General features: G+C 51.2%; 1 protein-coding gene across 1 annotated transcript; it reads left to right on the top strand.

Moving 5' to 3' along the window:
- Positions 1-7,568, top strand: LOC128068924 (solute carrier family 22 member 6). The gene is made up of 10 exons (XM_052662198.1): positions 1-369; positions 628-731; positions 957-1,111; positions 2,876-3,044; positions 3,470-3,593; positions 3,729-3,844; positions 5,082-5,296; positions 5,408-5,516; positions 6,972-7,175; positions 7,484-7,568. The coding sequence occupies exons 1-10, from the start codon at positions 1-3 to the stop codon at positions 7,566-7,568; spliced, it is 1,650 nt and encodes a 549-aa protein (XP_052518158.1).
- Positions 7,569-13,225: the final 5,657 nt, after the last annotated feature.

Genomic DNA, 13,225 nt, shown 5'->3' with positions numbered 1-13,225 from the left:
ATGGCCTTCAATGACCTCCTGCTGCAGTTGGGGGGCGTCGGCCGCTTCCAGAAGATCCAGGTCACCCTGGTGATCCTCCCTGTGATCCTGATGGCCTCCCACAACACCCTGCAGAACTTCACCGCCGCCATCCCCACCCACCACTGCCGCCCACCTGCCGACACCAACCTCAGCGAGGAAGGGGACCTGGATGCCTGGCTGCCCCGGGATGGGCAGGGGCGGCCTGAGTCCTGCCTCCTCTTCACCTCCCCCCAGCGGGGACCGCCCTTTCCCAATGGCACAGAGACCAACGGCACAGGGGCCACAGAGCCCTGCCCCCACGGCTGGATCTACGACAACAGCACCTTCCCTTCCACCATCGTCACTGAGGTGAGGAGCCCTGGGCCCCCACACACACACATACACACACACAGAGTCTCCATGGAGAAAGGGTTCCAGATGGGGGCCTTTGTAGAAAACGGAATGTGGGGTTGCAGGGTCAAGAAAAGTGTCTCAGCTCCCGGGACCAAAGAGAAGTGTCGGGGAAGGGGGTGATACCGCCCTTAGAGAGCCAGCCGGAAGGAGGGTAGGGGGCTTCCCTGCAGCCCAGGCTTGCCTTGGCCTGACCTTTGCTCCCTCTCCCCACAGTGGGACCTCGTGTGCTCTCACAGGGCCTTACGCCAGCTGGCTCAGTCCTTATACATGATGGGAGTGCTTTTCGGAGCCATGATATTCGGGTGCCTAGCAGACAGGTCAGTCCTGGGCAGGACCAAGGAGCCGGGCCGGGGCCGGGGACTCCTTGGCTGGATTCGGGAGGGCCGAGGTGGGTGGTTGGCACCCCCAACTGGGGCTGGACTGAAGGTCTACAGCATCAGCCTCATGATACGTCACGGGTCCCAGGCCAGCACCTCTCCCAGTTTGGCCTGGCCCCTGCTGGTCCTCAAAACCCCTGCTGCAGGCCTCCCCTCCCCTGACAGGCTGGGCCGCCGGAGGGTGCTGATCTTCAACTACCTGCAGACAGCTGTATCAGGAACCTGTGCCGCCTTCGCTCCCAACTTCCCTGTCTACTGCGCCTTCCGGCTCCTCTCGGGCATGTCACTAGCTGGCGTTGTCCTCAACTGCATGACACTGAGTGAGGGGCCCTGGAGGGCAGGGCGGGCCCCACCTTCTCCCTCCAACCACCCAGCCCCACAGCCCCCTTCCAGCCTCCTCTCCCAGCCTACCCTTCTGGCACTCAGCCTGTTCTGCCCTTGCAGCCAACATAACAGCCTTCGTCCTGGAGCTCACACTAGCCTGACATCTTCTTTAGACATGCAACTACAAACTCCATTGTTAGGGCCAGGCAGTTCCCATAAACGACCAAGGAGCTGAGAGGCATTAGAGAGTGTGAAGACAGTCTCCAAAAGAGAAACACACCCATCCAAAGGGGTTGCAGCCACTCAGCTACTCCAGACAAGAAGCATCGGGGCTATCAGATCTGCCTCCGCCCCTCTTTTATTACTGTCAAATATCCCAACTTTTTAACATTTGCAATTAATTCTCATATTTTAATATAAGTCAAGCCAGCATCATGCAAACCAAACACACTTATGGATGGAGCATGGCCTGTCCATGTGTCATCGACGTGCATCCTCAGATAGGTCACCCCCATCACTGTTTCTCAGATGGAGAACCTGAGGCTAGGGGGAAGGGACAGGATTCATCCAAGGTCATTCCTCAACCCCAGAAGAGAATCTAAGGATTTGGGATTCTCTGAACTAAAGTAGGGCTTCCCAGGTGGCCAGACCAGTGTCAGTGAAAGTCACTCGGTCGTGTCCAATTCTTTGCGACCCCATCAACTATACAGTTCCATTCCCTTCTCCAGGGTATCTTCCCAACCCATGGATTGAACCCAGGTCTCCTGCATTGCAGGCGGATTCTTTACCAGCTAAGCCACAAGGGAAGCCCAAGAATACTGGAGTGGGTAGCCTATCCCTTCTCCAGAGGATCTTCCCAATCCAGGAATCGAACCAGGGTCTCCTGCATTGCAGGTAGATTCTTTACCAACTGAGATACCAGGGAAGCCCCTTCCCAGGTGGTGCTAGTGGTAAAGAACCCACCTGCCAGTGCAGGTAGATGTAAGAGACACAGGTTTGATCCCTGGGTTAAGAAGATCCCCAGGAGGAGGGCACAACAACCTACTCCAGTATTCTTGCCTGGAGAATCCCATGGTCAGGGGAACCTGGTGGGCTGCAGTCCACAGGGTCACACACAGTCGGACACGACTGAAGCAATTTAGTGTGCATGCACAGACTAAAGAAATTAACCAGGACAGGGCTCAGACTGGGCCAGACACCTAGAGAATCCAGTCCAAAGGTGCAAGCTAAGTGTTTAAGCCATTGCCGCAGCTGCCACATCAGGAGCCCACAAGGGAGGAAGCTGGACCCCTTCAGACCTCAGCAGAGAGATGCTCCACTCCCACCTCAACTCTCCGGGATGGCAGAAAGTCACTGTCTCCTCTGAGTTGCTCTGGTCACTGAGGCTGAAATCCAGCCCAGGCTACGTAGGACCAGAGGAGTGACTGCTGTTGAGGATGGACTGAGTGCTCAGAGGTGCTCCAAAGGGAAACAGGACCCTGGCCAGGACAGTAGGTTGGAGAGGAGCGAAAACACACAGCAGGGAAGTGGAGGGGCAACTCCTGGGGATTCCAAACCTACCTCCCCATCCCTACCTCCACCACAAGCCTCCCCCACCCAGTCTCCCTTCCACGGGCCCCAACCTCATCTGATGTATCTTCCACTGAGCTTTGGGACAAAACAAGGTTTGGATAGATAGTGGGTGTCTTGGCGGGCCCCAGGGGTCTCCACCCACCTGGCACGCAGTAAGTTGCACCACTCTGTTCTAACCCTCTTTCCAGATGTGGAGTGGATGCCCATCCACACACGGGCCTACGTGGGCACCCTGACCGGCTATACCTACAGCCTGGGCCAGTTTCTCCTGGCTGGTGTGGCCTATGCTGTGCCCCACTGGCGTTACCTACAGCTGTTGGTCTCTGTGCCCTTTTTTGCCTTCTTCATCTACTCCTGGTACGTAGGGCCCAGACAGAGGTGAGGGGATGAGACTTCCCCAGATCTTGCTGTACACTCCACCCACAGAGTCCAAAAATGTCAAACCCAGGCCAGGGATTCCATGTAACCAATGGGGAAACTGAGGCTGTGGGTGGAAGGACTTGCCCCAAGGTATCCAGTTCTCCAGCCTCCCTAACTCTCCAGCCTGTCTGCCCTGCTCCTTTTACCCAGCACCCAAGAACCAAGCCCCCGTGTTGAGGAATAAGTCATTACCAAGCCGAACACCATTTTGTGGTCCTAGAGAGAGGGATCTGGTAAAGTCCTGGGTTCCCAGCCTTGGAGGAAATCCCACTGCAGCCCTCTGGAAAGCCCAGGCCCTACCTCCAGCCCACATGACTTGGAACTGCAGCCACGCCAACACCTACGCTCACTCCTGCCCCCAGGTTCTTCATTGAGTCAGCCCGCTGGTACGCTTCCTCCGGGAGGCTGGACCTCACCCTGAGAAATCTGCAGAGAGTGGCCTGGATCAATGGGAAGCAGGAAGAGGGGGCCAATCTAAGTACGGAGGTAAGACCCCCGAGATCTCCTGCAACATCCCACCCAAAGGTAAACCCAGGACTCAGAGGGCTTCTCTGAGTAAGGGGCTAGGCTGGGAGGAGCTCCTGGGGGAGTCCAAGCCCTGAGCCCCGTCCATCCCGGCAGGCGCTCCAGGCCAGTCTGCAGAAGGAGCTGACCACAGGCAAGAGCCAGGCCTCGGCCCTGGAGCTGCTGCGCTGCCCTGCCCTTCGCCACCTCTTCCTCTGCCTCTCCATGCTGTGGTAGGCCCAGACAGACAGACTGATGGACAGACAGACAGACCAAGAGACAAGAGGCTGGTTGGAGAAGGAGTGGACACAGTGGGTAGAAGAAGGCAGACAAGAGGGAGGAAGTCAGCAGACCAGCTATGAGAGGCAGAAAGACTCTTAAGGAATCAAACAACCTCCAGCCTCAATTTTCCTCTGGCCCCCAACTAGGCATCAATCTCTCCATATTCTTCTCCTTTCATCAGTTCTATTCCAATATGGAGACACCTCATCAAGATTGATGGCCCCTAGAGTCTGCAGAATTATATCACTAAGGCTGGCTTGTAAAACTTCTGGAGCATTTACTACCCTTGTGGTGTCTGCCAGAAACACTGGCACAGCAATAACATGCCCAAAGCTCATCTCTGAAAGTAGACTCTGGCCAAGGTTGATACCAACCAAAAATCTTCCTTTCACATTGCAACATTCCCTGTTACCCTTCTTTCATGCCACCTTCCTAACCCCATCGTCTAGCAATCTCATGACAATTAAGAGAAGCATGGTCAGAAGCCTGCCAGTGAATTCTTTGTTTTCAATTTGGAGTTTGCTCCAGGTTGGGGTTCTATCCAATAACCTGACCTTTATTTTCTGGGCTCTTGGCATCTTAAGAAACACAACACCCATCCCAGGACTACAGACAGGTCCTGGAACACTCTGGCCTCTCCCAGCACCTTTCCACTAAAGATATTGCTTGGATATCCAAGATGAACTAAAGACTAAAACTATATAAATCCTACATGGCAACTAGGTGAAAATTCCCTGATACACTAGAGACACAGGTTAAGAAGTCTGGGGGATTAAAGGATTTTGTTGTTCAGTCACTCGGTCATGTCTGACTCTTTGCAACCCCATGAACATCAGCATGCCAGGCTTCCCTGTCCTTCATTATCTCCCAGAGTTTGCTCAAACTCATGTCCACTGAGTCAGTGATGCCATCCAACCATCTCATCGTCTGTTGTCCCCTCCTCCTCCTACCCTCAATCTTTCCCAGCATCAGGGTCTTTTCCAATGAGTCAGCTCTTCGCATCAGGTGGCCAAAGTATTAGAGGACTACCTCAATATCTAAAGTGCATGTTAAATGTCAGAAGAAATATTAGCCAAGGTAGATTCCAGATTTTTAAGCAAGGTACCCTGTGCAGCTCACCCGTTTTGGATGAGCACCCCCTCCTTAACCTTCCTAACAAACTCCATACCCCTCATCCCTCCCCACTAGGTTTGCCACTAGCTTTGCCTACTACGGGCTGGTCATGGACCTGCAGGGTTTTGGGGTCAGCATCTACCTAATCCAGGTGATCTTTGGTGCTGTGGACCTGCCTGCCAAGCTTGTGAGCTTCCTTGTCATCAACAATGTGGGCCGCCGGCCTGCCCAGATGGCCTCACTGCTGCTGGCAGGCATCTGCATCCTCATCAATGGGGTGGTACCCCAGGGTGAGCACCCGTGAGCATCTTGGTCCCTCGTCCTTGGCCACATCCCCAGACATGACCCAACTTCTTGACCCCCTCTCCCAAGATCCCGCTGACCTCCTCCTTTCTCTCTAGATAAGTCCATTGTCCGAACCTCTCTTGCTGTACTGGGGAAGGGCTGTCTGGCTTCCTCCTTCAACTGTGTCTTCCTGTACACTGGGGAGGTGTACCCCACAATGATCCGGTGAGTAGGAGCTTAATAGGAGGAACTTTGGGGAAAAACATTCCCCCTGCATACAAGGGCACATGTCAAAGGGGGCCACCAACTGGGACACCGTGGGGAGCCAAGAAGACACATCTCAGAGGTAATTAACTGAAGTCCCCCTCGATCTCCAAGGCACAAGTTAGAAGATCTAAATGGCATTAGAAGATCTAATCTGCCACCAAATCTAAATGCCATCTTTAAACCAAACGGTATGTCTGAAACCGAAGACCACAACCATGAAAAGGAATTTTCTATCACAAGAGCCACACTTAATAGTGGCGGTTCTGGTAGTTGTACAGATAAATATAGCACTACTTTTTTGAGTGCCAAGGTTGGGAGGAGGGGATAGTTTTGCATTAAGACACAAGAAACACGTCTGTTTGAAGAATAGGATGCAAAACAACAGCAATAAATACAGAATGGGATGCAAAATTCACATGAGATATCAAAGAAATGCCAAGCTTCCCTAGGCAACTTGGAATGAGAACCCTGAGAGGTTATGGTTATTGTCCTATACCCTCAAGGGATTTCAGCAAAAAGAACAATAGTATAAAGGCACTGTCAAACTTTTTACAAATATCAACTCTTTTGGTCCTCATAACAATCTTATGAGGTGGGTACTATGAGAATTCTCATTTTCCACAAAAGAAAACTGAGCCACGGAGAGGTTAAGTGACTTGTCCCAGGTCACACAGCTTCTAAGTCAGGAAGCTTGGATTCAAATCCAAGCAGTTTATCTCCCTATTATCAATGTTTTTAACCTCTGCTCTCATAGAGAATGTTCTTAACATATTAATATGAAGATTCCAGGTCCCTTCACCCTAGGAATTCTAATCCAACAGGTCTGTGTGGGGTTGCTGTTGTTTAGTTGCTAAGTCACGTCCAACTCTTGCAACCCCATGGACTGTAGCCAAACAGGCGCTTCTGTCCATGGGATTTCCCAGGCAAGAATACTGCAGTGGGTTACCTACCATTCCTTTCTCCAGGGGCTCTTCCTGATCCAGGGAACGAACTCATGTTTGCTGAATTGCAGGGGGATTCTTTACCACTAAACCCACCTCCTCTGTGTGGGGTTAGGGCAACTGTAAATCAAGTCCCCCAACTGATCTGAGAACAACTGACCCAGCTCAGCTAATGTGACACTGAGGTTCAGGGAGGAAAAGAAACTTGCCCAAGGTTACATAGCAAGTTAAGGGCAGAGGCAAAAATCAATCTCCTGATTCTCTGGCCAGAGCTCTTCCCAACTTATTCTTTTTATTATTATTATTATCTCCAAAACAAATGCCAAATTGGTTAGCTGATCAAATGGGGAACAGAGCAAGCACCAGGGGGTCTTCTGGGGCTGGGCCTGAGCTGCCCTGACCCCAAATTCAGGCGGGACCTCAGCATTTGTGCCAGAACACTAACCAACACCCAACCCCCTGGATCCCGCAGGCAGACGGGCTTGGGAATGGGCAGCACCCTGGCGCGAGTGGGCAGCATTGTGAGCCCGCTGGTGAGCATGACCGCCGAGCTCTACCCCTCCGTGCCTCTCTTTATCTACGGTGCTGTCCCGGTGGCTGCCAGCGCTGCCGTTGCCCTCCTGCCGGAGACCCTGGGCCAGCCACTGCCAGACACGGTGCAAGACGTGGAAAACAGGTGGGCCCCCATCCAGTGAAAAGCAGAGACTCACCCCAAGTCACATCCAGACTGGGGTAGCACTGAGACTCAAACCTAGGCCTCCTCTTCCCAGTGGGGGGGGGGGGGGGGGTCCTTGTCCCTGTGTCCCACCGCCCCTCCCCAATCAGCTGAGAGTCTCCTGGGGTCCCTCCTAGCTCTGGAGAGTGGTAGTTGTTTGGGGCAGAGAGCTGGTAGCTGGGCACAGCTGCATGGAGAGCCCTCTGGAAGCCCCCAGCTGGTCTGGAGGCTTCTACCCAGGACACCACTCTCACTCCCAACCACCACAGGAGGAGAGGGAAAACGAGGAAGCAGCAAGAGGAGCTGCAGAAGCAGATGGTCCCGCTCCAGGCTTCGGCACAAGTGAAGAACTGACTCTGAGCACTGAAAGGGAGCCTTACAGAGCCTTAAAGGAAGAGAGGGTCCCACAAGCAGCTCACATGAGAACGGGGAGGGGGATTCGTGGCCCAAGTGTCGAGGCTGTGGTTCAGGGAAGCAGCCCCTCAGCTCTCCCCACCCCGCCCCGCTCCTTTAATACGAAGACCACATATTAAAAGGTTTGTTCGCGGCATCTCCCTTTGTCTCTCTTCTCTCAAACGAAGCAGCCACTCCACTTCAGCGGGCACCGTCCAGTCCCCGCCCTCAGCCCCCAGGACTTGACAAACCACTCCAGACAACTGGCGAAGGATCTATTACCTCGGCTCCCTCCCCTGTCCCTCCTTTGCCCCGTCTTCCCTCCTTCCTTTTCTAACCGAAGTATTTCTGAGTTTTAAATCCTTTACACGCCTGCCCTGTCTGGCTGGAAACTGACAAGGCACGAAAATGAAAGCAGCCAATCAGAGGCTTCGTTTCAGGCTCCGCCCCCTCTATGAAAGCTCCTGGGAACCTCTGGCCGCAAAAGGAGGAGAAAAACACCGAACAGCTGTGAACTCAGGACGCTGGTCGCTGCTCCTCTGCATTCCAGCAGGGTCCGGACTCAAAACCAGTTCGCCACTTCCAGCTCTGCAGCTGGACATTCAGCCCGCTGGCTACCCTAATCCTCCGGCACGGCATTTCCTGGGCTTTCTTGGCCGCTCTCCCGCCTGCTGGCCCTGAGCTGGTGGAGAGGAGGGAGGAGAGGAAGGGGAAGGTGAAACCCAGCCAGAGAGCCAGAGCTGAGTGCCAATTTGGTGCCAGGCACTGTTCTAAGTACTTTGCATGTATTAACGCAGTCAGTTCTCCCAGTAACTTTCTCAGAGATACGCGCAATTATCGTCCGGCATTTTACCTGATGCGACCTCATTGGAAAAGACCCTGATGCTGGGAAAGACTGAGGGCAAGAGGAGAAGGGGGTGACAGAGGATGAAATGGTTGGATGGCATCACAACTCAATGGACAGGAGTTTGAGCAAACTCCAGGAGATAGTGAAGGACAGGGAAGCCCTGCGTGCTGCAGTCCCTAGGGTCACCAAGAGTCAGACACGACTTAGCGACTGAACAACAACAAAATCTTACAGATAAGGAAGTCAAGGCGCTGGAGTGCTTAAGTGACTTGCCCAGATTCACACAGCTATTAAACTGCAGAGTCAGAGTTAGAAGCAGCCCATCCGGAAAGTGTGTGCTTGGACCCACCCCCTCTCCCCTACCCACCTCTTCCCCTCCCAACTGCCTGGGCTGTGAGGTACTGAGACTTTGGCCTCTTCCACCCCTTGAGGCTGTGCTTCTCCTTTTCCCTCCTGGGCTGGAAAAGACCAAGAAAGGTAAGAGGAGTGATGAGGTCACAGGGTAGGAACCACGTGAAACGAGGGATAGAGGGAATTTAGGGATCACAGTCAGAAAAAGAGGGATGTCCAATCACCTGCCTCAACCAGGGAGCTCCCTTCAGGGAAGCTGGGAGTGGGGGCAAAGGTGAGGGCTAGTGTGGGGAGGCCATAGGAAAAGATAAACCTGTTAATGCCAACAGGTGGCAGGAAGGAGGGACCAGCAGTGCCCTCTGGTACATGTGCTTGCTTAGTCATGCTTGCTTGCTGGCACACTGCCCCAACACTTTCCCCTGCAGCCGACCCAGCCCCCCAGACCCTTGTCCCCCGGGGAAAGTCCACACTTTCAAGTCATAGGCATTGCCTTCCAGGTGGGGTCAGAGTTCTTGCTGAGTCAGGGCAACCTGGACAGGGGAGTTGGCTTGGAGTTCTCCTGAAAAAGCCACAAAGTCCTGGGAGAGCTCACAGCAGCTTAGCCAGCCAGATGACAGCCTGGGCAGAGCCCAAGCAGAGCTGAAATCACTATAACCCACCCCCCATCCTGAAACACCTGCAGCCTTGATGTTCCCCAGTGGTGTGGACATTCCCCACGGTTGTTGTTTAGTTACTAAGTCATGCCCAACTCTTTTGCAACCCCATGGACTGTAGCCCGCCAGGCTCCTCTGTCCACAGGGTTCCCCAGGCAAGAATACTACTAGAGTGGGTTACCATTCTCCATGCTCCTCAATAATTTCTTGACAATCATAGGACCCAGTAGATGCCAGACTGTCAGCAACCCCACCCCTGCTGCTATTTCTCAGGCAGTGTTGCCCTCATGAGGGATGAGGGGCACCTAGGATGGCATACTCTGCATCTGCAGATCTAGGGGTCCTGGGACCAGTGGCTTTCCCTACCCTTGCCTCCAAACCCTACTAGCAACTCTGACAAGTTCTGACTCCCGTGCGCCTGTCACCTCTCTTCTTAGATCATTTAATATCTACATCTGCCTCAATCAGAGGCAGTCCCTGGCCTGCCCCAGCCACATACATCCCCAACTGGGAAAGTCCTGGTGCTGATTTCGACAGCTTACACCACCTGTACAGACTCCCTATCCCCAGCTTCTGGCCTGAGACTTCCTGCACTCACCCCATTCAGTTCCGTTCAGTACAGTTCAGTCGCTCAGTCGTGTCTGACTCTTTGCGACCCCATGAATTGCAGCACGCCAGGCCTCCCTGTCCATCACCAACTCCCGGAGTTCGCTCACACTCACGTCCATCAAGTCGGTGATGCCATCCAGCCATCTCATCCTCTGTCATCCCCTTCTCCTGTCCCTAGTCCCTCCCAGCATCAGGGTCTTTTCCAATGAGTCAACTCTTCAAATGAGATGGCCAAAGTATTGGAGTTTCAGCATTAGCATCAGTCCTTCCAATGAACACCTAGGACTGATCTCCTTTAGAATGGACTGGCTGGATCTGCTTGCAGTCCAAGGGACTCTCAAGAGTCTTCTCCAACACCACAGTTCAAAAGCATCAGTATTCTTCAGCACTCAGCTTTCTTCACAGTCCAACTCTCACATCCATACATGATCACTGGAAAAACCATAGCCTTGACTAGACAGACCTTTGTTGGCAAAGTGATGTCTCTGCTTTTGAATATGCTATCTAGGTTGGTCATAACTTTCCTCCCAAGGAGTAAGCATCTTTTAATTTCAAGGCTGCAATCACCATCTGCAGTGATTTTGGAGCCCAGAAAAATACACTGTTTCCACTGTTTTGACACTCTTTCCACTGTTTCCCCATCTATTTCCCATGAAGTGATGGGACCAGATCCCATGATCTTCGTTTTCTGAATGTTGAGCTTTAAGCCAACTTTTTCATGCTCCTCTTTCACTTTCATCAAGAGGCTTTTTAGTTCCTCTTTCAGTTCAGTTCAGTCACTCAGTCGTGTCTGACTCTTTGCGACCCCATGAATCACAGCACGCCAGGCCTCCCTGTCCATCACCATCTCCCAGAGTTCACTCAGACTCACGTCCATCGAGTCCGTGATGCCATCCAGCCATCTCATCCTCGGTCGTCCCCTTCTTCTCCTGCCCCCAATCCCTCCCAGCATCAGGGTCTTTTCCAGTGAGTCAGCTCTTCATATGAGGTGGCCAAAGTACTGGAGCTTCAGCTTTAGCATTATTCCTCCCAAAGAAATCCCAGGGTTGATCTCCTTCATAATGGACTGGTTGGATCTCCTTGCAGTCCAAGGGACTCTCAAGAGTCTTCTCCAACACCACAGTTCAAAAGCATCAATTCTTCAGTGCTCAGCCTTCTTCACAGTCCAACTCTCACATCCATACATGACCACAGGAAAAACCATAGCCTTGACTAGACGGACCTTAGTCGGCAAAGTAATGTCTCTGCTTTTGAATATACTATCTAGGTTGGTCGTGACTTTTCTTCCAAGGAGTAAGCATCTTTTAATTTCATGGCTGCAGTCATCATCTGCAGTTTCTCTTTACTTTCTGCCATAAGGGTGGTGTCATCTGCATATCTGAGGTTATTGATATTTCTTCTGGCAATCTTGATTCCAGCCTGTGCTTCTTGCAGCCCAGTGTTTCTCACGATGTACTCTGCATATAAGTTAAATAAGCAAGGTGACAATATACAGCCTTGATGTACTTCTTTTCCTAATTGGAACCAGTCAGTTGTTCCAGGTCCAGTTCTAACTATTGTTTCCTGATTTGCATATAGGTTTCTCAGGAGGCAGGTCAGGTGGTCTGGTATTCCCATCTCTCTCAGAATTTTCCACAGTTTATTGTGATCCACACAGTCAAGGGCTTTGGCATAGTCAATAAAGCAGAAATAGATGTTTTTCTGGAACTCTCCTGCTTTTTCAATGATCCAGCAGATGGCCATTTGATCTCTGGTTCCTCTGCCTTTTCTAAAACCAGCTTGAACATCTGGAAGTTCACAGTTCATGTATTGCTGAAGCCTGGCTTGGAGAATTTTGAGCATTACTTTGCTAGCGTGTGAGATGAGTGCTATTGTGGGGTAGTTTGAGCATTCTTTGGCATTGCCTTTCTTTGGGATTGGAATGAAAACTGACCTTTTCCAGTCCTGTGGCCACTGCTGAGTTTTCCAAATTTGCTGCCATATTGAGTGCAGCACTTTCACAGCATCATCTTCTAGGACTTGAAATAGCTCAACTGGGATTCCATCACATGCACTAGCTTTGTTCATAGTGATGCTTTCTAAGGCCCACTTGACTTCATATTCCAGGATGTCTGGCTCTAGGTAAGTGATCACACCATCGTGATTATCTGGGTCATGAAGCTCTTTTTTGTACAGTTCTTCTGTGTATTCTTGCCACCTCTTCTTAATATCTTCTGCTTCTGTTAGGTCCATACCATTTTGGTCCTTTATCAAGCCCATCTTTGCATGAAATGTTCCCTTGGTATCTCTAATTTTCTTAAAGAGATCTCTAGTCTTTCCCATTCTGTTCTTTTCCTCTATTTCTTTGCACTGATCATTGAGGAAGGCTTTCTTATCTCTTCTTGCTATTCTTTGGAACTCTGCATTCAGATGCTTATATCTTTCCTTTTCTCCTTTGCTTTTCACTTCTCTTCTTTTCACAGCTATTTGTAAGGCCTCCTCAGATAGCCATTTTGCTTTTTTGCATTTCCTTTTCTTGGGGATGGTCTTGCTCCCTGGGTCCTGTACAATGTCATGAACCTCTGTCCATAGTTCATCAGGCACTCTATCTATCAGATCTAGTCCCTTAAATCTATTTCTCACTTCCACTGTATAATCATAAGGAATTTGATTTAGGTCATGCCTGAATGGTCTAGTGGTTTTCCCTACTTTCTTCAATTTAAGTCTGAATTTGGCAATAAGGAGTTCATGATCTGAGCCACAATCAGTTCTTGGTCTTATTTTTGCTGACTGTATAGAGCTTCTCTATCTTTGGCTGCAGAGAATATAATCAACCTGATTTCGGTGTTGACCATCTGGTGATGTGTAGACTCTTCCCTTGTGTTGTGGGAAGAGGGTGTTGTTTGCTATGACGTTCTCTTTGGCAAAATTCTATTAGCCTTTGCCCTGCTTCATTCCGTATTCCAAGGCCAAATTTGACTGTTACCCCAGGTGTTTCTTGACTTCCTACTTTTGCATTCCAGTCCCCTATAATGAATAGACATCTTTTGGGGGAGTTAGTTTTAAAAGGTCTTGTAGGTCTTCATAGAATTGTTCAACTTCAGCTTCTTCAGTGTTATTCGTTGGGGCATAGGCTTGGATTACCATGATACTGAATGGTTTGCCTTGGAAACGAACAG

The sequence above is a fragment of the Budorcas taxicolor genome, chromosome 25 (assembly GCF_023091745.1).
Source record: "Budorcas taxicolor isolate Tak-1 chromosome 25, Takin1.1, whole genome shotgun sequence".
NCBI lineage: Eukaryota > Metazoa > Chordata > Mammalia > Artiodactyla > Bovidae > Budorcas > Budorcas taxicolor.
The sequence above is the reverse complement of the archived record's forward strand: the minus strand, read 5'-3'. Positions and strand labels throughout refer to the sequence as shown.

What these genes read in the sequence shown, in the direction of transcription:
- LOC128068924 (XM_052662198.1), top strand. Translation starts at nt 1, where the DNA reads ATGGCCTTCAATGACCTCCTGCTGCAGTTGGGGGGCGTCGGCCGCTTC. An exon ending in CTTCCACCATCGTCACTGAG is followed by an intron (nt 370 to 627) that starts GTGAGGAGCCCT and finishes CTCTCCCCACAG; the next exon opens with TGGGACCTCGTGTGCTCTCA. An exon ending in CCTCAACTGCATGACACTGA is followed by an intron (nt 1,112 to 2,875) that starts GTGAGGGGCCCT and finishes CCCTCTTTCCAG; the next exon opens with ATGTGGAGTGGATGCCCATC.